Source organism: Dermochelys coriacea, chromosome 9 (genome assembly GCF_009764565.3).
Source record: "Dermochelys coriacea isolate rDerCor1 chromosome 9, rDerCor1.pri.v4, whole genome shotgun sequence".
Lineage (NCBI taxonomy): Eukaryota > Metazoa > Chordata > Testudines > Dermochelyidae > Dermochelys > Dermochelys coriacea.
The window spans coordinates 99,462,577-99,488,874 of record NC_050076.1 but is presented as its reverse complement, the minus strand read 5'-3'; the positions used below and the strand labels follow the sequence as shown (position 1 = coordinate 99,488,874).

Here is a 26,298-nt window from a genome sequence, read left to right as displayed (position 1 = left end):
GTGCTGTCTGTCTGCATGGCAGTCTTGCTTGCCCTACTGCTTTAGAGTTCTGTGCCTGGCATCTGGCTGTCAGCTGCCACCCGCTGCATCAGAGTAACCAGAAATAAACTAAAAAGAAAAGGAGTACTTGTGGCACCTTAGAGACTAACAAATTTATTAGAGCATAAGCTTTCGTGAGCTACAGCTCACTTCATCCGATGAAGTGAGCTGTAGCTCACGAAAGCTTATGCTCTAATAAATTTGTTAGTCTCTAAGGTGCCACAAGTACTCCTTTTCTTTTTGCGAATATAGACTAACATGTCTGCTACTCTGAAACCAGAAATAAACTGAGACTTATCACAGTTCAATTCATCACCTATTGCAACGTGGTGGGGAGAAGGAAGTTGGGAGTAAGAGGGCAAAACTGAATGTGGTTTGGGCTGATTCTCCTCTTGCGTACACTATTTTGTTCCATTTACTACACTGCAATTACTCCTGACTTCCACTGTCATCATTTTGAGGACAATCAGCTGCTTTGTGGAGGATTTTTGCAGGTCAGCACAATGATCATATCCAGTTTAAGCTCTCTCTTCTCCCAGAGTGATTATCCCCCCACTTGTTAAATACTAATGTAAACTGGCCTCTTTGGTTTTAGTTCAGTTTGAGTGGTTTTGTATGTGGGTTTCTTTTTCTTTAGCAAATGGTCCGTTCTTGTTGCTGTCATCTCTATCTGTGTCAAATATGTAATACTTCAGCTAAAGCCTGTCGCAGTTCCTAGACCATGGGGATTGCTGTTAAAAGAGGGGTGAGGTTCTTTTGAAAGGGGATCTTCAACCCTTGCATCAGAGTCAGAAGCCTAGTGAATGGGATGCATTAGGATCTGTTCAGTCCTATGTTTATGAAGAGTTCCTCTTGAAGAAAGTAGATCCTAAAAACAAGCAACCTATATTCTCTCCTTGTGCTTTATGTGAAACTGAGCTATAGCTTGATAGTGAAGTTTGATCAGAAGATCAATCAAAATAAAGGGAAATCCATCCTTAAAGCTGTATATCTATGAGCAAAGTTGAAAAATTCTAGCAGGGAGATAGGGATTGTGTTGAGGTCTGCATTTGATTTCCATTGTGTGTAGTGGCGTATTGCTCCTGCTCAGCGACTCTTCCTTCCCTTTTATAGCCAGCTAAGCTTCATTACCCCATCACCTCCTGAACCCTGGAGGGTGTTGCTTTTGAAACAGTCCACATTTTGTCAGTTCATTTGGATAGCAAAGCTGTGCTTAAATAGGGGATGGCCCTCATATTGGCTGACAGTAGGGATTAAACTGGGGATTTCCAGAGCTAAAATCATGGGGCTCCACATCTTGAGTTAAAAAGATAGGCTATGTAAGTGGGGGCTGTAACACAGTTGTGTTCTCTGTGGATGGTGCATGGAGTGGGACCTGTAACACACACTGACAAGTGGGTTACATTAACAGGCTTCTTGGCCAGTTCCTCAGATTTATTATGCATAAGATGAAGTGCAGGGAGCTAGTAATAATATAAAGTTTATTCTTCCTCTCTCAAGTTTGTGTGACGTGATCCTTAAGGGGCTGTTCGAGACTATGTTTTTAGCATACACTCTCCTAAATTTCAGTTTTTCAGTTTTTTTTTCTTCTTTAGTTCTACAGGTGTTTAATCACTTTAGTAAAATGTGGACTGTTCCCTCAGTGTACTAAAAACATTCTAAATTCAAAAGAGAGCCAAAACTTTGAGACAGCTGGCTGGGTAACAGAGATTCCCCTGTCTCAAACACCAGTGGATGAAAGGCAAAGCAAAAATAACACTCAATGCTCTTCAAAAAACCAAAAGACTCTTGTGGTTCATTACAAAGTCTAGATCAAAAAGCTGCTTTTACAGCCCTTCATTCAACCTCTATGTTGGCACAGCAATGAAAGAATGTTCCAATTCCCAATAGAAATGAACAGTAGGACGAACATAGAAGACATCACCGAGGCCCATAGGACTCTCACTACTCAACTATGTTAGGTTTATGTCTGCCAAGAAGAATAAGATGCAATACAATCTTGCTTGGAAATTGTCGGCTAGCAGCCTTTCACACTTCAGCGCGTATGCCCTAAATCTTTCACATTTAAGAATACCATATGTATACAAGCTACTGGAATAGATTTCAAACATTACTGGCAAAGAAACATTTCTACCTAGAAACATCAACAAAAGTTTGTGATCCTCTTAATTCTGAAGTAATGGTTGCTCTGTAATGGTTTTTTCTATATCATTTCTGGAATGGTAGATGACCTGTTATTGCCATCAGAAGCGCTGATTCACTAGCACTGAAATCATCTTTCCTGGAAACACCTCTTCTGGGCCAGTGACACTGCAGCATGGTGAAAGAAATACCTGTGTTATCTATGCTACCTAGTCACAGAGCGAGAAACAGGCTCCTAACATCCCTTTCTGTCTTATTTCTTAGTGTTTTTGTCTCTATTCACCTAGCAGAATTTTGTTCACGAACACATACAAAAATGCTAGACCCCAAGGCTTGAAATCTTAACATGGGGAGCTGCATGAGCACTGACTTATCAGCCCCTCAAGTCACAATTTTTAGTGTCAATGCAGAAATGCAAATTGTTTTTAAACAAAATGACTGTGACTCCACTACACCAGTTGCTTAATTGAACCATCCAGCTTTGTGTGTTAGATCTTCAAAAGCTATCAGATGCTGTTTTGTTGGTTTAATATTTTTATCCTCCTTTGCCAGTCAAGAAATATGCTGATCTGAAGTCTGCCTGATATTGCCTGTGTTATGATAAGCTACTCTGATCTCTTCTGGCCTTAAAATCTAGGAAACAGTAAAGAATGGTTTGTCTGGCATTATTTTGCACAGCTTAATTGTCAAAATGCCAATGGTGTGCTTGGCCCCTGAACATACAGGACAGTCTGCCCTAAGGAGCTAACCATCTCCGGCTCTCTAGGCTAGAGTTTTCTGCTAGCATTTCCTTCCATTGCTTCCAGCTGCACAATTCCACAGGTGGTAGCAACTGTGAGAGTGCTGGAGAAGACAGTGCAGCTGCTGGCATTTAAAGCATCGTGTCCGGTAGATCTGTGGCCACCTGGAGTCTGTATTAGGGCTGCAATGGCTGGAGCTGAACCAGCAGTCACTGTGGTGGGGAAATATGAGCAAAGGCTTGCCAATGTAGACACTCACTAAATGCCAAGGCTGCTTGCACTGCCCTCCAGTCAAACCTGGTCCTGTATGTTTTTGGAGGTGCGTGCAGTAAAGGATGTTCCAGCTCAGGAGTAGGGTGAACATCAGCAGAAAAGTTTCACTCTTTATTCCACATAAGCTTAAAATTGCCATTGTTTCCTTCCCATTTAGTTTTGTTTGGGAGAAGCGCTAAATAAATGACTGTCCCACTATTGTTCAGTTGTGTGTGTGAGCTACTGTAGAGGGTCTGTTCCAGCTGATATCAAGGCCGCTGTTAGAACTGCAAAGGCTATATAAAGTCCCAGATGCCCACTATTCCGGTAAAAGATTTCCCCACTCCAAGTGTAACATTGTCCTTCTGTCTTCCCCATTCCTGTTTGTGAATAAGGTACAATCTTGCCTAGTTGAAAGAGAGTTCATCCAGCTGGACTGTTCGCCTCCTGTCCTTTGTTAGCACCTATGGTCCTCTCCACCCATCCCACTCTACTTTCCCTCCCTGTAGAGCAGGGGTCAAGCCTGGTACCCCAGAACACCAGCCATTCTTCCCTAGCACCAAGGATGGGCAGTCACGCCTCCAGCCAGCTAGACTGTACACCAAGTCACAGCAGTGGGTGCCCCACCACTTTGTCTACCCGAGCTATCTCGCCTTGTAACAAACACACAGCCAGCATTGTCCTATTCCTATTCCCAGTGTGGCTCCTAACCCCGCTATAACCCAGACTGATCCTAGCACACCAAGCCCTGCAAGGGACATGATTTCCTACCCCTCAGGACAGTGCATAGGCACTGCAGTTGCTAAAAGCAGGATGCTCATGGCTTTTCCCTGAGCTAGCTGCTGCAATTAACGCTTGTGCCATTTCTCTCATGATTTAATACTAATTAAACAAGAAATTCTTGGCCAATGGAGGGCTGTCAGGTTAGCTTTGGGAGTGAAAGCACCCAAAGAAAATGCAGTCTTGTTGCTGCTCTCCACAAACAGGTTCTGAGAAAAGAGTATGGCAATCTCATTGCTGATGGCTGTGTCCCCTTGCATCCAATACTAAATTCCACATACGAAACATGCATTGTGGTGTGGATGTGTTATGAAATAGTTTAGCATTGCGCTCTGGGCCTTACGGGTATCTTTTGATGCTTTTTTAAACACTCATTTTAAATTAATGGACTCAAAACTCTAAATGCTGTGGGTCAGACCTCTTTCCTGGCAACATACTCTTCTCTACCCTCCCGGAAATTTTAGGCCAGTCAGGAAAAAAAAGAAGAAAATTATTGATAGATAGATATATTCAAAGGGTCATTCCTTTCACCCTTGTAATTTTGACCCAGGTGGAGCTGGGTGTTGTTAAGGAGGTTTCAGACCTTAATAAAATACTGCATTTGTGGTACAGCCTATGCATAAACAGACTAGAGCAGATAGGGCTGCTACCATGTCTTTAGCCTCCTTGTCGTGTCCTCTGCTTTTAAACTGAACTGTTTCAACACCCATCAGATCAGTAAATATACTTCCTGTCTGTTAGCAGAATCTTCCCTTGTTACTGGTGGTGAAGGAACTCCCACCAGATGTTAGTGTAGGGTCTGATCCTGCAGTCCTGACTCAGGCAAAATTCCCATTGACTACAGTAAGTCAGTCATATTTTAGATCAGCACAAAATGTGAGAATGTAGGTGACATGCTCTTCTCCTCAGAAAGAACCCAAGGACTAGATGTTGACCTAATCCAGCTGCATGGGAGAGAAAGACATCTTCATCCCCATGCCTGGTTGTTAGGAGGCTGCTTGCACTGCAGATCTGGGTACCCTGAGGAACTCAGTGCTTGTGTTTTGACTTTTTCATCCATTCCCTGGCAGCAAATGGATGAGGAAGGGGTGGAGTCTTTGTTTAAGCCTTATATATTTGCTTCATATAATAGAGTTGAAATTCACCCACTGGCAGATGATATTCCCCATCCCCTCCTCAGCCCTCCAGTAATGTGCCAGCTGGAGAAGATGGCTGGAAATAAGAGGAGAAATAGGTTAGACCAAACTTGTCTTCATTGTTCTTGCAAAATTCTACTGAGAATTGTGCAGGAGCAAGGAATTAAGCATGAGGTCCTGAGAGCCTGATCCTGCATTGCTTTGCTTCCAAGTCAGATCCCAACCACCGTATACATTTTAGGCCTTGAGTTTGGACCCTCTTCTCACTCTTATCTGGATCCATAAACCCATCCCCTTGGCTAGTTCTTGGTTAGAATAAGGAATAGATGTGTCTCTTAAAGGCCCTCACCTGCTGACTGGTGTTGATAGCTATAGAAACAGCAGCATGCTGAGATACTGAACCAGTAACATGACTGCCCTAGTACCTATCAGTTACATCTGTAGAGAAATCAGAGAGGCAAACCCTAGCTCTGAGGATATAAATGGAATAAGGGTTATTCTGGTGGCAGCATGTGGACATGCAGTTCTCTTCTCTAGAAGTCCTCACCAAATCCTTTGCTACATTCAGGGTTGGAGTTTGGAGGAGCCAGCTATGACATTTACCTTCTCATTAATGTGGTGTGTCAAAGAAAGACCAGAATCAAAAACCACCCCTAAGTTTAGAAACTCTTGGATTTTTACAGTGTGCACACGTAAAGAAGAAGAGGGGGAAAAAAGAACTGGGAAAAGGAATCCCTGTGTATATAATTGAGTGTGGATGTATATGGTATGTTTATTATACAGAGTTCATCAAACATGTTTTGAGTTAGGAAACACATATTTTTTTCATATTTGTAGAATCAAAGTTATTATAACAACTCCATGTAATTCCAAATGTCTCCAGTCTGTTCCTTTCTTCAACACTATGCCCTTTTGCTTTTGAATATTGGAGGTGTGGAATGAATCCAGCGATGATTCTTAATTCTGGAGACGTACTCCCTGCGTGGCAGGCTGGTTTTTATAGCACAAGGACTGAGAGCTTTTTTCCTCTCTTTTTTATTTCCAATGCTGCAAACATGGTTGATTTTTTAATATTAATAAAAGTAAATCCAGTGTTAACCTCATCTTCTCCTTTGTATTTTATTATTTATAGACTAAGACTTATATTTGCTTCACATGATAGGAAGAACTTCAGCCACTGGTACTGGTTTTTTATGCTCTAGAGCTCCCCTCACAGTAACTGTACATGGGAAGAGTGGTGGCACACAGGAATCTGTGGGAGCTGGGGTTTGTGTCACCTCTGAATATGCCTAATAAAGGTTTTAGTGCCAGTGTAAAAGGATGTGGATTTAAGGGCCTGTCTTTGCCAATTCCTCTGTGTAAACCAGAGGGGGTGTGACCAAATCCCATCCGCTAAAACTCTTGCCAATGTGTTAAATGATAATCCAATTGAAATCAATAAACTCTGGCCCAGGTCTGAGCCAATACACTGCTTACTACTCCCATTGGCTTCGGAGGAGGCAGGGCTGCCTCCAAAGTGTTGAATAGATACTTCCCCAGCTCCACAGGGTTGAAGGCCTTCTCACCATCTAAAGAGCATGCTGCCACTGGGGCAAGGTGTTCATTTGCTTTGCAACATTACTTATCCTGCAAGCAGGTGCTGTTGGGGCCATGCCGGTTCTTAAGCAAAGAGAATTGTGGGGCATGTGGCTGCTGTGCCATCCCTGGAGAGGATGCTGTGTCAGCTCCACTCTGAACATGAAGCCTGATACATAACCCCATGAAGTCAATAGCCCAATGATTTCAAGAGCTTTGGATCAGGCCCATGTCCAGTTCCACTAGTCAGTGCAAAGCAGAGTCATAGCCCTGCCCTCTCCCTGTCCCCTTTGGACAAGGGAAGTAGCCTTCTGAATTCTTTGGCGCCCTGGGCCCAGGGCTGCCATTGTGACCAAGTCCCACACTGTTGTGCAGAGAGGAGAGCTCCCTCCCAGCACTCTCTGCCTTGCTGCATTTACACCCATGTGTGGGCTGGACACAGTCTTGCCCAGCTTGCTCCCAGGGAGATGACACTCACAGCAGACAATTGTGCAGATCTGTGACCCTCCAGCTCCTTTCCTCCAAGAGCAATTAAATAGTTAACAAGCTGCATTTAAATTATCCTCCTGGGGCCCCTGAGTTAACCCTTCGCTGAGCTGACTGGAGCAGTTCACAACACTCAAAGCTATTGTTCCAGGCCCTCTGCAGACTGAGGCCTGGTCTACACTTAAAATTTAGATCTACATAAATTCAGATCTACATTAGATTCACACCCCTGAGCACTGTAACTATGCTGACCTAACCCCCAGTGTAGATGCAGCTAGGTTGACGGAAGAATACTTTAGTCAACCTAGCTAGAATGTGGTGGACAGATATTGAACCTGGCTGAGTTTCTTTCCCCAAGGGACAGTTCTGCAGTCTGTCCAGATAATTCAGCAGGCTTATGGGAGGCCACCAAGATTCTCACTTGTTGGTGCGACGAAGGATCACAGGCTTCTTAGGCTTCTGGGGAGGGGAGTGCCCGGTGCTGCTCTCCTGCAGTTCCCTTTCCAACCTTCCTCCCCTCCCACCACCAGCCTTTGGAATGGCACAGTCAGGGGCTGAAGGGCTCTATATGCTAATATGAGAGGCCACTGGTTGCCTCAAGAGGCCTGTGAAGATGGCAGAGGGGAAGTTAAACAGGGGAAATGGTGGAATCCCTGCAAACCCTGTCTCAAAAAAAATGATCTTGAAAATGTTTTTCTTGGGAGACCACCACAACATCCCAGAGACATGTGCATTGTGCCTGATCTTGTGGTATGCTAAGCAATCCTCAACTCCCATTATATTTAGCCTAACAGGACTGGGCCTCACACAGCTCCAAAGGGCAAATCCTCATAAGCGCAGAGCACTGGAAACTCTCATGGACATCAGTGAGGGCAGGTGCAGGCCCAGACTTTGAGATCTGCTTGAAGTGTCACTTAACCGTGAGACTGAGTGGTAGAAAGTGATTTTGCCTGCAGCAGCATGCATGTTAATGCAACCATATTTTATTCGCCTCTTGACAGAGCCCCTTGCTTTGCAGACTAACATGGCTGCTACTCTGAAACCTTGCTTTGCAGTTTTAAAACTAGCTTGAGGCCAGCACTCTTTTTCTAATGTACTTCCAAGTGTCATCTTTACATAGCCTTTGGAAAATGAGTTTACTTGTGCGTCCCACTTTAGAGTTTTCCCCAGCGTCACTTGGTGCATCACATTTGCTGCACTATTAATTTCTTTTCACCAACCACTTTCCTGACCAAGCAGTGTGTGGCTAAGTGTGAGATGGATGGATGGGTGCATGATGAGTCAGTAGGTGGCAGAGCTGAGCTGGCATCTGACATGCTGCTTGCAATTTAACATTTGCAGTCGAGCATCTTTACAAAGGATCTCTGCTAGCAGAATCACTTTCTGAAGGCAAAGGATAATGAAGAGCTACTGCAATCTCAGGCTAGTACCTGGCTTTGGCTGAGAAGGCTGCCATTCCAAAGGCTGGTGGTGGGAGGGGATGAAGGTTGGAATTGCAGGAGAGCCTGTGGCAAACCAGCTGAGCTGGAAAGAGCATGCAGGCATTACGTTCTGGCAATAGTAGTGCCAGCAGCATTCAGAGCTTCAGCTCCTTATAAAGGAACGCTTACACGATTGTCCACAATGCTACAGCTTACAGTACTAACACTGGGCTATTATTATAGTATCAGTCGTATTTGTTGTGCCCCAGCCTTGTCTTGCAAGTGGTCCTGTGATACCGGAGCATTAGCTTTGGCTCTGATCATGCTTGGGTTGTGTTTTCTGTTTGGCTTGAGGTACTAAATGGAGCACTCTGGGGATTTCAGCAGCATGCAAATTGCCATTTTAGTGCAATGATCCCATCTGCCCCATACTAATCCTCATGTTAAGTCACAGACAGGTGGTGAGGCTTTTATGGAGAAGCTAATTTGGGCAGGAAGGTTTTCCGTCATCTTTATGACCAGGGTCTATTAAATTCAGACTGTGGGGCTGCATTGCACTGACCCTTGATTGCCCACCTTTTCTAGTGGGCTGAGCTCCGTTTTTTAGCTCAGGAATATCTCATGTTCATGGAAATATTATTGTACATGAATCTGAGCAGAGGCCAAGATCCACGAAGAAAGGCTGCCCATGCACCACCCCTTGCCTGAGCAGTCCTCAGTGCAAAGTCACTCAATCTCTTCACAAGGAGTTTTGAAATGATTAAAATGCCTGGTAAAGTAGATGAATGGTGGCCTTGTGACTAAGGGCATGGCTACACTGCAATCAAAGACCTATGACTCGGCCATGGCTGACTCAGGTCAGCTGACTTGGGTTCATGGTGTTAGGCTGCAGGGCTATAAAATGGCAGTGTTGACACTGGGGCTCGGGCTGGGATTTGAGACCCTGTGAGGGGGGGACAGACTCAGAGCCCGGGTTCCAGCTCGAGCCTGAACAGCTACACTGCAATTTTATAGCCCTGCAGCCTGAGGCCTGCAAGCCTGAGCCAGCTGACTCAGGCTTTGAGACTTGGTGCAGCAGGTTTTTTATCACAGTGTAGTAGACGTACCCTCAGGTGTGTGATGGGACACAGGAGACCTGTTCCTGACTCAGCTACAGACTCCTCTGGAAGACACAATCTCTGTGCCTCAGCTCCCCTCAATACAATGGAGACAATAGCACTGCCATGCTTTTTTTACCTTGTCTGTTTAGATTGTAAGCAGAGACTGTCTCTTTCGTGTGAACGCCTGGAGCCTGGAAGGGGGTCCTGATCTCCGCTGGGGCCTCTAGATGCTACAATCATGCACATTTTAAATATTAGTAATAATAAATGAAAAGGTGCTGGAGTGATCATTGCATGGAGTTCTCTCGTCACAAAACAACATCCCCTCCTCAGCAGGCCAGCACACCTGGACCCGGACCTGGATGAGCCATCCAGCATCCAAGGGATGTTCTGGCATGAAGGGCCCATCTGGTCCTTAGCCACTCTGCTGAAGCGTGGCTAATGGTGGGAGTAATTTTCATTATATGGAAATCTGTCCACTAGAAAATGGAGTGAAACTGCCAACTCATATCACAGAGTTGCCAGAATAGCCTTCAGATGGAAACAGCTTTCTAGGAGCAGCCTGTTGCATGGACTCGGATTCCTGTGTGTCCTTGCTCTGTGCAGTCCCCCTCCCGTTCCTGACTCCATAGTTAACCAGTTCTCTCAGACGGAGTGCTGTGCTGGTCCTGTTCAGGGGTGCAGTCCTGCCCTCTGTGGCAACCTTTCCACTGGCAAACCAATCACTGCACAGACCTTTTTATTGCCCTTCCCAGTTCTTATTACTCTATCTGCTGTATGTGCTTACCTGGCCCCCAACCCCCAAGTATCTGAGAACCCCCCAATCTTTAATGTATTCATCCTCACAACGCCCTGTGAGGCATGGAAGTGCTATCAGCCCCATTGTACAGATGAGGAACAGAGGCAATGAGAGACTAAGACACAGATCCTCAAAAGATATTTAGGTGCCTCACTTCCACTTGAAATCTATGGCATCTAAATACCACTGAGTAGATCTGGGCCTGTGTGACTTGCTTACTGTAGAGGTCTCTGTCTATGGTGGAGCAGGGAATTAAATGCAGGTCTTCTGAGTTCAAGCTGCCACCTTAAGCACTGCACCATCCTTCCTCCCCTACTATTATTTAATATTACAGCTGTACCTACCTCACCTGTGATATTAGGTGAGGTACTTGCACACAATAAGGGACAGTCCCTGCTGTGAAGAGTTCACACTCTAAATTGATGAGCTACACAAAGGAAATATTATCCCCATATTACAGATGGAGGAGAACACAGGGAGTCTGGGCCAGCGCAGGGAACTGACCCTAAAATTCCTGAGTGTTAGTGTCATGTCTTAACCCCAAAGTCAGTCTTCCTCCTTAACATGTGCCAGCTGTTTATGTAACCCACACCCACCCATTGTGACTCTGTCCCCAGTTAGTCATGGTTGGGCCACCCATGGGGTTGATGAGCATACTAGGGCCTTGGCTAACACAGGTGAGTACTTGAGCTCAAGCAGCAGAATCTCAGGCTTTAATCTCATGCTCTCGCTGACCCACCCTAGGGTCTGTCCTCATGTTAAGAAGAAGAAAATTAGTTATTAATATTTCTGCAATGGTTTCCAGAGCAAAGCTAGCATTTATTAACCTAGTGGGGTATATTTAGTTGGGGTGGCCAGGAAATGGATCAAACACTGAGACCTATTCCAGCAAAGCATTTAAGCACATGTTGAGCTTAATGGGGGGTACTCAACATGTCAAATTTAAGAACATAAGAACGGCCATATGGGTCAGACCAAAGGTCCATCTAGCTCAGTATCCTGTCTTCCGACAGTGGCCAATGCCAAGTGCTTCAGAGGGAATGAACAGAACAGGTAATCATCAAGTGATCCATTCCCTGTCACCCATTCCCAGCTTCTGACAAACAGAGGCTAGGGACACCATCCCTGCCCATCCTGGCTAATAGCCATCGATTGGACCTATCCTCCATGAACTTATATAGTTCTTTTTTGAACCCTGTTATAGTCTTGGCCTTCACAACATCCTCTGGCAAGGAGTTTCACAGGTTGACTGTGCATTGTGTGAAAAAATACTTCCTTTTGTTCGTTTTAAACCTGCTGCCTATTGATTTCATTTGACCCCTAGTTCTTGTTTTATAAGAAGGAGTAAATAACACTTCCTTATTCCTTATTTACTTTCTCCACACCAGTCATGATTTTATAGACCTCTATCATATCCCCCACTTAGTTGTCTCTCTTCCAAGTTGAAAAGTCCCATACTTTTTAATCTCTCCTCAGATGAAAGCTGTTCCATACCCCAATCATTTTTGTTGCCCTTTTCTGAACCTCTTCCAATTTCAATATATCCTTTTTGAGATGGGGCAACCATATCTGCAGGCAGTATTCAAGATGTGGGCATAACATGGATTTATATAGAGGCAATATGATATTTTCTGTCTTTTAGCTATCCCTTTCTTAATGATTCCCAACATTCTGTTCGCTTTTTTGACTGCTGCGGCACACTGAGTGGATATTTTCAGAGAACTATCCACCATGATTCCAAGATATCTTTCTTGAGTGGCAACAGCTAATTTAGATCCCATTATCATAGATATATAGATTCATAGATACTAAGGTCAGAAGGGACCATTATGATCATCTAGTTCGACCTCCTGCACAACGCAGACCACAGAATCTCACTCCCACCCACCCACTCCTATGAAAAACCTCACCTATTGCTGAGCTATTGAAGTGCTCAAATCATGGTTTAAAGACTTTAAGGAGCAGAGAATCCTCCCTCAAGTGACCCGTGCCCCAAGCTACAGAGGAAGGCGAAAAACCTCCAGGGCCTCTTCCAATCTGCCCTGGAGGAAAATTCCTTCCCGACCCCAAATATGGCGATCAGCTAAACCCTGAGCATATGGGCAAGATTCACCAGCCAGATACTATAGAAAATTCTTTCCTGGGTAACTCAGATCCCTCCCATATAGTTAGGACTATGTTTTCCAACGTGCATTACTTTTAATGTTGATAAATGCAATTTCATCTGCCATTTTGTTGCCCAGTCACCCAGTTTTGTGAGATCCTTTTGTAGCTCTTCACAGTCTGCCTGAGACTTAACTATCTTGAGTAGTTTTGTATCATCTGAAAATTTTGCCACCTCACTGTGTACCCCTTTTTCCAGATCGTTTATAAATATGTTGAATAGGAGTGGTCCCAGTACAGGCGTCTGCACAGATTCCCATTGAATCTGCAGGAGTTGCACTCACACTGAGTGCTCCTGTTTTTGGTCTTGACATTTGAAGGCAGTAGAAATTGGGGAATGCTCAGCACCTTGCAAGATGGGTTTTATTGGTTTTGTGTCTCACCCACCATGTAAGCAAAGGAGCCTTTCCAAAATTCTTTGGGCCTGATCCTGCACTGCCCTGCACCTTGTGTTATCACTTACATTTGTGAAAACCCAGTGCAAAGTGGGTGTAAAATGCTACCAGGTCAGAATTTTCCACTTGTTTAAATGGTGGGAGCATTTTACACCCACTTTGCAGCAGGTGTAAATCACTACACAGGGCACAAGGCAGGGGTTAAGCAGCTCCTGCATTTTGAATGTTATTTCCAGTGTGAGGACAATCCCAGGTACAGGTGATGGGGTCACAACATAAAACAGCTCTAAGTACATTGTGAGTGACCTGCTATCTCTGGAGAAGGGGCAAACCTAGTCTCTGGAAGGTTGTTGCAATTGCTCACTCAGCTTGTGTCTTCCTTCAGTCCTCCGTGTGTTTTTGTTTTGCTGGTTAACACGGCAGAGATAAAGAACACTGTCACGTATCTATTTCAGGAAAGGCCTAGGAGTAGGAGTGCAAGCGTAATGCTGGGACCCTCCCCACCCACCCTGTAGGAAGATGGTGTTGGCACTTAGAAGGGCTGGGGTCCTCCCGCAGCTTTTGCTCTTCCACACACCTACTCTTTTCTGTCACAAGATAAAAGGGCAGAGCCCCACTTGCACATTTCAGTTCAGCTTTGATGCGCGCAAGCCTCTGAAAATTGTATTGGTGAAAGCTGCTTTCGGCATGTGCTAAGCCTGGCCACGCACTGCTTGGGGAGCTCGTGGGGCGCCTCTGCCTGACGGGTTCTTCCCCTGTGACTCAGACAGCAAGGCTTTGGCAAGGCTAATGCCATAGCGTGGAGCTTTTCCAGGGTCTATTTTTAGGAAGCAGGGAGTGGTAGGCACAGCTGCCTCAGTGAGCAGTTTCTGATGCTATTTGTGTCACAGCAGATGCAGTGGGATGCAGCATCACTTTTGAGTTGGTGAAAGTCAAAGGTGCCCTCCTGGTGATAAGATGGTGGGTTTAGTCTTATAGTCAAGAAGCTCAGCCAGCAGCACCAAAGCCACATACTGAGCCTTTGGAGGCCCGGGTTCTGCTCTCATCAAAACCAAGCATGTGGCCTGAGCCACTTTTCTGTGCCTGGCCTTGGTAAGAGAACAAGCCACCATCTGAAGGCCTTCCTCATGCTCCCTGTGACTTGAGCCCCTGGAAGCAGCACTGAATAAACAGACTGCAGTCGCTATCCCTACAGACAGACGGGGTGCAGAGTAAGAAAGGTTGAAAGAAAAGAGGAACAGAGACACCTTCCTCCTCGCAGCAGTCAGAAGAGGAGAAGAGGGGCAGGGAAGAAGACAAGATTATGGGAAATGTAGTTGCAAAAAGCCTCAGAGTGATTGGGGCACAGTATTCTGATTCTGCTGTGTCAGCACATCACTCTGTGGTTCTTTTTAGGTGCTCTCTGCAACTCCATTTGATGACTGATGGAGTGTTTCTCCAGAACTCAGCCTGGCTGCTTTAAAATGTGGAGCCAGCACTGGGACTAGAATATAGTACCGCAGACTGGGCTGCATATGCACCATACTGGCAGAGTGTGTGCTGCATTCCCTAGAGGAGAAAAACCTAGTACTGCTGCTAGCTAGCAGAGTTACTTCTTTAGGTCAAGTGGTGGAGGTCTCTGCTGCAGTACTGAAGGCATAGGTTTCAAATGTGCTGAAGGTTGTTACACATTCTTATATCTACATGAACAAATTATGTATTTCCATGTTCAAATGACAATTTGCAAGTGCAATACTTGGTTTGTATGTGACCATGATAATTATACTTTTTTTTTAAACACAGGGCTGCGAGCTTCAGATCTTTTCACAATCACTCCTGTGTGTCCTTTCTGTGCTAACGTGGACTAGATATAACTTTCTATCGCTAAACTTAGGAAGAGTCAAACATAACATTTCTCTTTAGGCTGACAGCATTTTGCTGTTTTCTGGCTATATTTGTTCCCTGTTTGCAAAGACCATCTTGAAACTTGGGGCTGATACCTGGTTTTCTAAATATATATTAAACCTAGAGCCTTCATATTTATGTGTCAATAAGAGAGATGTGCTATAAAAAAGTTACAACTGGAAAGCTAAAATATTAGTGCCCTCCATACCCCTGTGCGACATGCCTGAATTTATATCCTCTTAAAGATTCTACTCCTTGTATCTCCCACAGCATTGCACCAAATTGCCTTTGAGACTCAAAATAAAATCGTCCCTTTCACTTGCTATTAGCACGTTGCACTGTGGCATGTTCATTAAGTGCACGAGACTGTAAAGCATCAGGGGGGCAAGTGATATATATCAGCTAGCCAGACACAAACCACTAGTGAGAATGCAAAATCACACCTTTCATCAGCATACTCAATGGTGCGTTGCAGCAACACTACAGTATTTGCCAGAACATCAGGGGAGGCTACCGGATATTTTCTTAGTAAACAAAGCTGAATGCTGTAACCATAGCTGTGACAATTTGCTGATCAGTGGAAATACTCTAAGTAGGTCACTCGGCATCCAAGCGATGGATCACATTTTCCCATCCTGTCACACAGCAGGTGGTGATCTGGCTGTGAGAGAACCCAGCCTGGTTTGGTTCAGGAGGGGGTTTGTGAGTTGGGCCCTGGGATTCTGTTCAAAGGGCTTGGGCATGAAACCATCCCAAGCCCTGCAGGTCTGCATTGATGGGTTCAAGCTTGACAGATTTCAGTTCCCATGGGGAATCCTACGCAACTAAACCCTCCCCTGCCCTTGGCATCCTCCACAGGGGCCTTTTTGTGCTCCCAACTGCCCTCAGACAGTTAAGCCACCCACACGGCCACAGGGCCCTTCTGTTTCATCCACCCAGTCTTCCATACTGCTGGATGACTGCTTCCCCCAAGCATGGTGGGGAGGCATGCAGCATGGGCTTCTGTGTACCTCCTCATACCCTCCACTGCCCTGATCTCATCAAACTTTGGGCTGGGCAACTGAACACTTTGGCAGGGCCCCGTGGGATGGAACTATAAGACCGGGTGCTAACAGCATATTAAAACCACTGCAACCTCCTTCTCCTCCCTAGCCTTCCCAGCAGCCTCATATACGCACATTGATCAAGAGGAGTGACAAGAGGGAGCCTTCTGGAGACTCCCAGGAGAGCTCCCTCAGGTTGGAGAAGCAAACCACCTATTGAGAATGCCCAGTCAGAAAAGGATGGAGCCTCCCAAGAGCAGCTTTGCCCAGCTCCGCCGAAATCCACAAAAGAGTCACCGTCATCTCATGGTCAAGGGTGTCAAAGACAGCTAGCAGATCTACTGCTAGCATCACCCACTCACTCAGCCAGAGCAGTCTCAGTGCCATGCCCCGGTTGGTACTCAGCCCCACAACAGTTCGAGTCCTGAGGCCGCCAGACACTCAGAGAGTTGCTTTGCCACCAGATTTTCAATAATCTTAATCAGAAAAGGCAGAGGAGATACAGGATGGTGATTGGCCAGACTGCCAATTTCAAGTAAGCAGAGGCCAGACTTCCTTAAGAGAAGTTGTCAACCTTCTCTCTCTCAAGGGGAGCATTGATAATTGCTGCCAGAATCCCAGATGTACTATTCTCCCATAGATTCATTGTTCAAGTGACTTTATGCCAAGACTTTCAAAAGTGACTGCGATTTTGGGTACTCAACCTGCAACACCAGAAAGGGGCCTGGTTTCAGAAAGTGCTGAGTACCCACCTTTGTAAGTCAGGCCCCTTTAAGGGTTTCATGTTGGGCACCCAAAAATGGAGGCCACCCTAACCCACTTTTGAAAACCTGGGTCTTTTGAGCTAAGTTCTAGAAAGTACCATCTCCTCCCTGCAGGGTGCATGTAAAGGACTTTAAGAGTTTCCGGTGTTATTCAGAGGCTGTGCTCATTTCGGTGAAATAGCTGCTGGTACTTATCCAAAAGATGATTTGAATGAGTTTCATCTGCAGGTGATAGCCAGGGTTTAGGAATATCTGTGCAAAACCTCAGCTGCTGTTCTTTATAAAATGCTTCGTTGTGGTTTCACACATTATTGACACTGAAGGATTCGGGGAAAGTATTAAGTAATGACTTAATGTAGCACTTTTTTCTCTCATTTAAACAGTTCCTTTGAAAACTAGTCTTAAATTCAGAAGAAACTTTGAAGAAGTCAGGAAAATTGAGTTATTATAACATGTGCTTAAAGAGGAAGGATGCCCTTGTAGTAAAGACACTGGGCTGGGACTCAGGGACCTGCATTTGATTCCAGGCTCTGCCACTGAGTCCCAGTGTGAGCAAGTCACTTAATCTCTGTGAGCCCAATTCCCCATCTGTAAAATGGAGATTGGCCCACTGCACCCGCTTTCTGTCTGCGTTGTCTGTTTAGATTGTAAACTCTTTGGGGCAGCAACTATCTCTGAGCACATGTCTAGCAGAGGCACAAACATTTGTGTCCTAGCACAAATCTTTGCTGAGTGTCTAGTTTAGCATTTGCAAAGGTCTTAGTCAACTTGAGTTTAACAGGAACAAAATGGTAGTCTCCAGCTACTCTCAATGTGTGTGTGTACAGTGGCTAACAAAATGGGGCCTTGAACTCAGTTGGGACCTATGAACCAAAACGCATTGAAGGCAATGGGAATCTTTCCACTGACTTCAATGGGCTAAGTGTCAGGCTCTCTATTGCTACCATAATAAGTATAATAATAATACTGTGATAATGTTTGGTTCATACAATGGGCTTACCCATGTATAATATGCAAAAATAGTAATAATCCCATCCCCGAAGAGCTGGCTGTCCAAAAGAAAGACAGCCCAAAGACAAGATATTCTGGGAAACCCAGAGGTGGGGTAACTTGGGAAGGAGGGGGCTCTCTTTGTTTGCTTCTTTTAAATTACAAGCTCACTTCCTTTGTCCTTGGCAGAGGGTGGGGTGATTCAAGAGGCTTTTGAATGAAGAAGGGGCTGTTTGGCTAACTGGGATGGGGAACTTTTGTCATATAGAAAAGCAAAGGTGATGTTTAAATCGGATTTCAGGTATGCAGAAGAAACTTGACCTGGAACAGTTCACTGCAGCAAGGGTTTTTGTTCTTTGTGTTATGGTGGTGCTGAGAGTCCAAAGCTAAGATCAGAGCTCTGTTTTGCCCAGAGCTGTATGTGTATGTATAGTAAGAGACAGTCCCGACCCTGAAGATCTTACAATCTAAATAGAGAAGGATAATAATCCTCATTTTACCAATGGGGATCCCCGAGATAAGGGACTTGCCTGAGGACATGCAAGGAATCTGTGGGGGAGCTAGGAACTGAATGCAGACCTCCCAAGTCCAGAGCTAGTGTCTTAACCATAAGGCTGGCCAGCCTCCCTCTACTAGTCTATTACATTAATATTATATAAGTCTGAGGCAGTATTAGGGCATCCATTTTATTGATCCTAAATTTAGGTACAGAGAGGTTCAGTGACCTGCCCAAGGTCAAACGGAGTTGGTGGCACTGATGCTTGTGCTTACCAGCATTTGCATTTGCAGTTGCAGCAAACAGCTCCCCAACCACACAGGACAGGATGCTGGAGAGTGGGTGTATAGCAGCACCAAGCTACAAGCTCAATTCTGCAAGGTGCTGAGCGTCCTCAACTCCAAATGCAGTCAATGCGAGTGGAGCAGCACTCAGCACTTCACAACTGCAACTCAAAGCCCCGCAAGATCTGGCTCTTTAATTGCTATGTGCAAATCAGATAAGCTTGTTACATTTAACAGCTTTATATGATGGTTTGATCGCTGTCTGAACAAGAGACCGAGCCCTCTGATTTACATTGCAGACAGCTAATCCCACATTACAGCAACTGCAGACCTGGCTCTCTGCGAGGATGTGATCCACTTTCAGCTCCACACAAAATCCAGCACTCCTTCCCACTAATTGCTAATGGTTTAGGAGCCCACCGATTACCATGATTTTGTTACAGCAATGCCAAGAGGGTCCAACTCAGCCCAAAGCCTTCTGGGGCTGTACACTGTACAAACACATACTAGGAGTCAGTCTCTGCCTTGAAGAGCTTCCAGTCTAAACAGACGAGGCAGACAAATGAAGAGATACCATCTCCTTGTTACAGCTGGGGAAGTGAGGCCCAGAGATATGAAGTGACATTTGGAACTACATGTCCAGGGTCACACAAGGAGTCTGTGGCAAAGCCAAGAAATGAATGCAGATTTCCTCCATCCCAGGCCAGTGCATTAACCTTGAGACCAACTTTCCTCACTATGAAGAGAGGGGCTTGTTATTTACAATTAGTGCTGATCCCACTCCTGCAACTGCTAGCGCTCATGAGCTTTGATTGCTTTGGTTCCAAGTGGGAGTAAAAGGGTAATGCTTGTGGATAGCTTCTCCATACCTATGTGGGGGGACTACCCCTCTTCCCCCAACTTTCTTAGGGATCCCAGTGAAAAGTCTGGAGAGTTTTGCCTGAGCAAGGACTCCAGGATTTGGCCCTCGGATTATTGAATATTTGGGACCAGATTTCCAATGTACTGTCTCTCTTTAAAGACCTGGTCTTATTGAATTCAGTTATTAAACTTCCACTGACTTCAATGTGAGCAGGATTGTCACCTAATTGTGCAAGTGTCATGGGGTCCACTCACCACTGGAGCATCTCCTACTGCTTGCTCTGGGGATTAGCTAGTTCCAGATCTGATGCCCACTTCTGTGAGTTCCTCGCCCCATGGTCTCTCTTTCTGTGGGACTCAGGGTGCTCCTTTGTGACTCAGCCCTCCAACCAGGTCACTATAGTCCATCCCTTCTGGATATCAAAGTCCTTCCCTATAAAAATGGCAGTCTTCCCTTCACTGCCCTGACTCTGCCACTCCTCCAGTGGCTGGTAGGGGAACCCAGGCCCACCCTCTAGTCTGGGTTCCAGTCCAGGGACCCATTCTTTAGCAAAGGTGGCCTACACGCTCCCAGACCATGTTGCTCTTCCCCTGGACGCCTTCCTACTTCCCAGCTGTACCTTCTGGCTCCCCTCTGCTCTAGGTTTACCAGCCCAAACTCCCTCCTCCCAGGGAGTAACCACAGGCCAGTTGGCACCATAGCCCCCAAACACACCTCCCTTCTCCCAGGGAGTAACTACAGACTACTTCCCCCCAGCTCCTTCCTGCTGCCAACTTCCTGTCTTTATAAACCTGGCCCAGGTCCTCCACCAGCTGGACGTCATCAGCAATTAGGCCTTAATACACCCTGGCTTTACTCCAGGTGCAGCCTATGGGTTAATTGGCCTAATTTACCCGCCTCAGGCCCAGTGGGATGGACATTCTATCACGTAGGGCAGACCTTATGGGTTGGTGATGTGGGCAACTGCCCAGGGTGCTGTGGTCAGGAGGGTGCCATAGTCAAGAGGCAAGGAGCAGGGTAGGCATGGGTTTGAGGCAGCAGAAGTGAACTTGGGGCAATGGGGAAGGGAGGCAGCTGGGCCCTGGAGTGATGGGAAGGGTGGGGAGCCCAGAGAGGCAGCAGATGCCCAGGGGCAATGGGGGGATGGGTGAGGAGCACAGGCAGCCAGTGGGGGTTGGGGCACCAAAATACAAGTTCATCCAGGATGCCATTTTCCTTAAGGCCAGCTCTGCCACCCCATAAAGTCAGAAGATTCATTGAAAACTTGGCTATAAAAGCAAATAGATACTAGAAGATGTAGTACCCAAGACTATGGCTATGATAGCACATAAAGGCCCAAACCAAGACTGGCAGTCCATTGTGCCAGGTGCTGTACAAACACATGGTAAGAGACCATGAAAGCAGACACAAGAAGTATTATTACCCCCCCCCTTTTCACATACGGTGAGGTTAGGCATAGAGAGATTAGGCAACTTGTCCATGGTCACAAAGGGGAGACTGTGATAAAGCCAGGAACTGAACTCCTGAGTCCTGAGATTAAAGGAATCTCCTGAGTCCTGCCTAGGTCCTTAATTACAAAACCATCCTTCCTCACTGAGACTATTAAAAAATTAAAAATTAAAGTAAGACTTTTTATATGTGTTGGTTTTGACTATTTCCCAATCTTTTACTCTCCACATTGAAATTCAACAGCTTTGCTTGTGGATTTGTTTTCCTCATTTCTTTGAAGCCATCAGCCATGAAATGTTTGTCCTCAGTAGGAAAAAAATACAGTTATTTTCTGGAGCGTTGCGAGGCAAGTATGAATACATGGAATAAGAACATTCAACTGACTTCTGATAGAACAATAGGAAAAAGTATGGAAGTGAATGAAAGAAGAAAGTTCAAGTTACATTTTGTTGTGGGAGATGGTAATGAACAAACCTACCCACTACGAAGGGTTTTTTTCCAGGAAGTGTGGGCTGTTACAACTATCTGTCCTTTAACTATCTTGAGAAGTGTGGTAGCGAGGCAGTTCTCATGCTGCTTCTGCACCCTGCTTTTGAAGGGGAGGCCACAGCCACTTGAACACAGAATGAACGAACCTTATAGCCCAACGACGCCTCGACCTATCAGTACCAGTTCACCTAACACCATGAAAATTTTTATGTGTTTTCTTATTGTATTTATTATAGCACAGACTATTGGGACTGTACTTTTTTGCTTATATCTTCACATGAAGCTGGATAAGGTAAGGTTAGAAATATGATCATGTTAAATGGACTGGTTCTAACAATGATTTACATTTAGCATGAAAAAAATTGATTAACAATAGTGAAAAATGAGGCAGAATAATGCAAATAGTTGTACTTATATAGAAGCAGCGTTTATCATTCTTGTTTATGCCTTGTAAACATTCTTATTTATGCCTTAATTTTCCACTTAATAAAAGATACATTGTCATGAAGAGTTTTCCCCTTTAATTAACAGAATGATAATAGTGTAGCAAAGGGCAGTGTAGATTATATCAAACCAAGCTTCTTATTTTATCAGATTAAATACAGTGACAGTAGAATGAAAATATTGTTTGGTTGGTTTGAACAGTTTGACAATTATTCTATGCTCTTTGTTGGGAGTAAGGTGAAATCTTTTATTTTGTGATACTATTTTAGATTCAGCAGTATTGAGCCTTACAGTGATACCTAGCAGAGGAAGAGATTTCAGAAGCTTTTTAAGTATTTGCCTGTGATAATTTTATAGTAAATTTCACTTAAGGAGGGTGGAGTTTTTTAAATAAGCATAATCCAAATTATTCTGCTTCATGCTTCTAACAATATTTTTTAAAGAATTCAAAATTTCAAAACTGTTTTCAAGTTTGCTCTTATTCAAACTGCCGCTAGACCATGCTATGCTTATAGTCACTTGCCTAAAGCTAATTTTTAGTCAAGTAAAAGAAATAATATATAGTAAGTAGCTAGCTGTGCTTCATATATCAAGTAAAACTACCTAATTGGGTATAGAATAAAGTGTATTCTCCTTAAAAGGCATGCAGACAATATTTTCTCATTGAAATTAAAAATATACATTTTTGCATATTTATAATTGAAATTTAAATGAGAGTTAATACTGATCCCTAACAATGGAATGTAGAGCTCGGCTCCAAATGTTAAAGTACAAGAGGCAAAATAGTCTGGAAGATTAAGCACGGGTCAGTTTGCATGTGGTGGATCAGTTTGTAAATTCTGTACTCACCTTGAGTGGTACCTTACTATGCAAGTAGTCCCACTAATTTGAATGGAACTACTTGTGCAGTATGGTACTACTCAAGAGAAACAAAGCATCACAGTCTGTCTGAATGAATGTAATGACTAATTATTGCAACAAAATATTTCTTCTCTGAGTTATGAAATGGACTGTTTTGGTCTAAGAGAAGATGAAATGCAGTCGTACACCATAGAAAGAGTCTGAATCCGTCATCTTTACTCACGATGAGTAGGTCCTGAGAGTCTGACCCTGCATTTGGATCCACTAGCACAGACCATGCAGAAGTCTGTTCCAATCACTGGAATGTGTATCGGCACGGAGTCTGTGTTCTTCCATCCCAATACAGCCTCAATGATTTCAGTGGGACTTCTTACCAATTCAAGGTTCTACTCCACAGGAATAAGGGTGGCAGAATCAAGCTCTTCATCAAGATTCACACATAGATACCTATAGCAATTGATGAAGTCTCATCTTCTGCCTTTTGAAAAGGGGAAATGTAAATTAATTAGGGATGTCAAGTGATTAAAAAAATTAATCGCGATTAATCGCACTGTTAAACAACAATAGAATACCATTTATTTTAAATATTTTTGGATGTTTACTACATTTTCAAATAAATTAATTTAAATTACAATGCAAAATACAAACTGTACAGTGCTCACTTTATGTTTATTTTTATTACAAATATTTGCACTGTAAAAAAACAAAAAAATTGTATTTTTCAATTCACCACATATAAGTACTCTAGTGCAATCTCTTTATCATGAAAGTTGAACTTACAAATGTAGAATTATGTAAAAAAACCTGCATTCAAAAATAAAACAATGTAAAACTTTAGAGTCTACAAGTCCACTCAGTCCTACTTCTTGGTCAGTCAATCACTCAGACAAACAAGATTGGTTACAATTTGAAGGAGATAATGCTGCTTGCTTCTTGTTTACAATGTCACTTGAAAGTGAGAACAGGCATTTGCATGGCACTGTTGGAGCTGGCATTGCAAGATATTTACGCGCCAGATGCACTAAAGAGTCATATGTCCCTTCATGCTTCAACCACCATTCCAGAGGGCATGCTTCCATGCTGATGATGGATTCTGCTTAATACTGTAATGATCCAAAGCAGTGCGGACTGACACATGTTCATTTTCATCATCTTAGGCAGATGCCACCAGCAGAAGGTTGATTTTCTTTTTTGGTGGTTTGGGTTCTGTAGTTTCTGCATCAGAGAGTTGCTCTTTTAAGACTTCTAAAAGCATGCTCCACACCTCATCCCTCTCAGATTTTGGACTGCACCTCAGATTCTTAAACCTTTGGTTGAGTGCTGTAGCTATTTTTAGAAATCTCACATCGGTACCTTCTTTGCATTTTGTCAAATCTGCAGTGAAAGTGTTCTTAAAACAAACATGTGCTGGGTCATCATCTGAGACTGCTATATGAAATATATGTAGAATGTGGCTAAAACAGAGCAGAAGGCATACAATTCTCCCCCCCCCCCAAGGAGTTCAGTCACAAATTTAATTAACACATTTTTTTTTAACAAGCATCATCAGCATGGAAGCATGTCCTCTGGAACGGTGGCTGAAGTATGAAAGGGTATACGAATGTTTAGCATATCTGGCATGTAAATACCTTGCAATGCCAGCTACAAAAGTGCCATGCGAATGCCTCTTCTCACTTTCAGGTGACATTGTAAATAAGAAGCAGGCAGCAGTATCTCCTACTAATGTAAACAAACTTGTTTGTCTTAGCAATTGGCAGAATAAGAAGTAGGACTGAGTGGACTTGTAGACTCTAAAGTTTTACACTGTTTTGTTTTTGCATGCAGTTATGTAACCAAAAAAAATCTGCATTTGTAAGTTACACTTTCACAATAAAGAGATCGCACTTCAGTACTTCTATGAGGTGAATTGAAAAATACTATTTCTTTTGTTTATCGTTTTTATAGTGCATATATTTGTAATAAAAAATAATAATATAAAGTGAGCACTGTGCACTTTGTATTCTGTGTTGTAATTGAAATCAATATTGAAAATGTAGAAAAACATCCAAAAATATTTAATAAATTTCAATTGGTATTCTATTGTTATAAGTGCCATTAATCGTGATTCATTTTTTTAATTGCGATTAATTTTTTTGAGTTAATTGCGTGAGTTAACTGCGATTAATTGACAGCCCTAAAATTAATACAAAAGATCTGAGAGCAAGTTTCAATTGCTGTTATTTATTTTATGCAGAAATCTGATGTGGGGCCCAATCCTACAGCCGTTACTTGGACAAAATTCCCATTAAAGTTAGTGGGAACTTTGCTTGAGTATGGACTTCAGAATTGGGCCCTTGAGATATGGTATGGTGTAGGGATCTACTGTTTCATGAGATGTTGTTTCAGAACACAGTGATCTTATGTTCTTTTGTCACTTGGCCTCTAGCATTCTGTTTACCCTCTCTATTATCTACTGACAGTTGGAACAGGAGTTGAGCTTACATGAAGATTATTTGTTCCTCAGAAGAATACAAAAATGTCGGAAACCAGATGGTGTGGACTCATCGTTATTGGACTGTAAGGAGATCATAAACAGATTCCAGGATCTGCTAGTCAAGGTAAGATGCTGTTAAATAAATAAAGATGCTGATAAAGATTTGCAATGCCATATATGTATGTATACACACACAATATTGCAAAGCTGTATTTAAAAAGCAATATTTGTACACTTCCACATATTGGGCCAGATTCTAATCCCATTTTAGCTGGAGTTAAATTCAGAATAACTCCACTGAAGTAAATGGAATTATTATAATGTAAGTGTGATCAGAATGTGGCCCACTAAAACAAATATTATAGAGCCTGATTGTACAAACACAAACACTGCAGGTAATTTTACTCACACAATCTGCCCCAGTTGACAATGGAATGTTTGTCTTAGAAAGTTTGAGGATCGTTTGCATTGAATGAAACTTTTAACAGTCATGGGATAAAATGATATTTAATTATTTATCATGTACTGAAGACAAAGGTATAGGAAAGGCTTATTTATATTGGAGTTCAGTTACTGTGTCTGTTTAGAGTGTGAGCTCCAGAGGGCTCGGATCATGTCTCCTCCATGTAAATATAGTGCATGGCAGTGGCATTGGAACAATGTTTATAGAGGGGAAGCTGAAAGCCATTGAACAAAACTGTAAACCCTTATATATGATGGAAACCACTTCAAGTCAGAGCATGGTGCTGCACTCCCTGCACTCCTAGTTCCAGCACCCTTGGTGCATAGTATACCAGTGGCACTTAACACATCATAATTATTACACAGGAGTAACATTATCCATAACAATATTTACAATGCACCAAGCATGACAAATATAGATGGCAAAAATATAGATGACAAAATACTGGGTCACTTTAAGCCCTTCACAATATTTGCTCTTTTTTACATTAAAATGAGTTACATTATGTAACAACAATTGCACCCATTATTTAACAAACAAGACAGTAGCTACACAAGAGGTTGTGTTCGCAGTACAACACTCAGGACTTTGACACCCTAACTCTCATTGACTTAGTGGGAATGATGGAGCTGACGCCCTACAAGTTGATCTCAGATTGTATCTGAGAAAAATTGTTCTCCTTAACTTCTGAGGATTGGACAAGAAGCAATGGGCTTAAATTGCAACAAGGGTGGTTTAGGTTGGACATTAGGAAAAACTTCTTAACTG

General features: G+C 43.6%; 1 protein-coding gene across 1 annotated transcript in view; it reads left to right on the top strand.

Moving 5' to 3' along the window:
• Nucleotides 1–26,298, top strand: part of CD40LG (CD40 ligand) — a 53,912-nt gene that overhangs the window by 15,027 nt on the left and 12,587 nt on the right. The window contains 1 exon segment of the mRNA XM_043491934.1: nt 25,054–25,191. Within this exon segment, the coding sequence (XP_043347869.1) occupies nt 25,054–25,191 (138 nt within the window).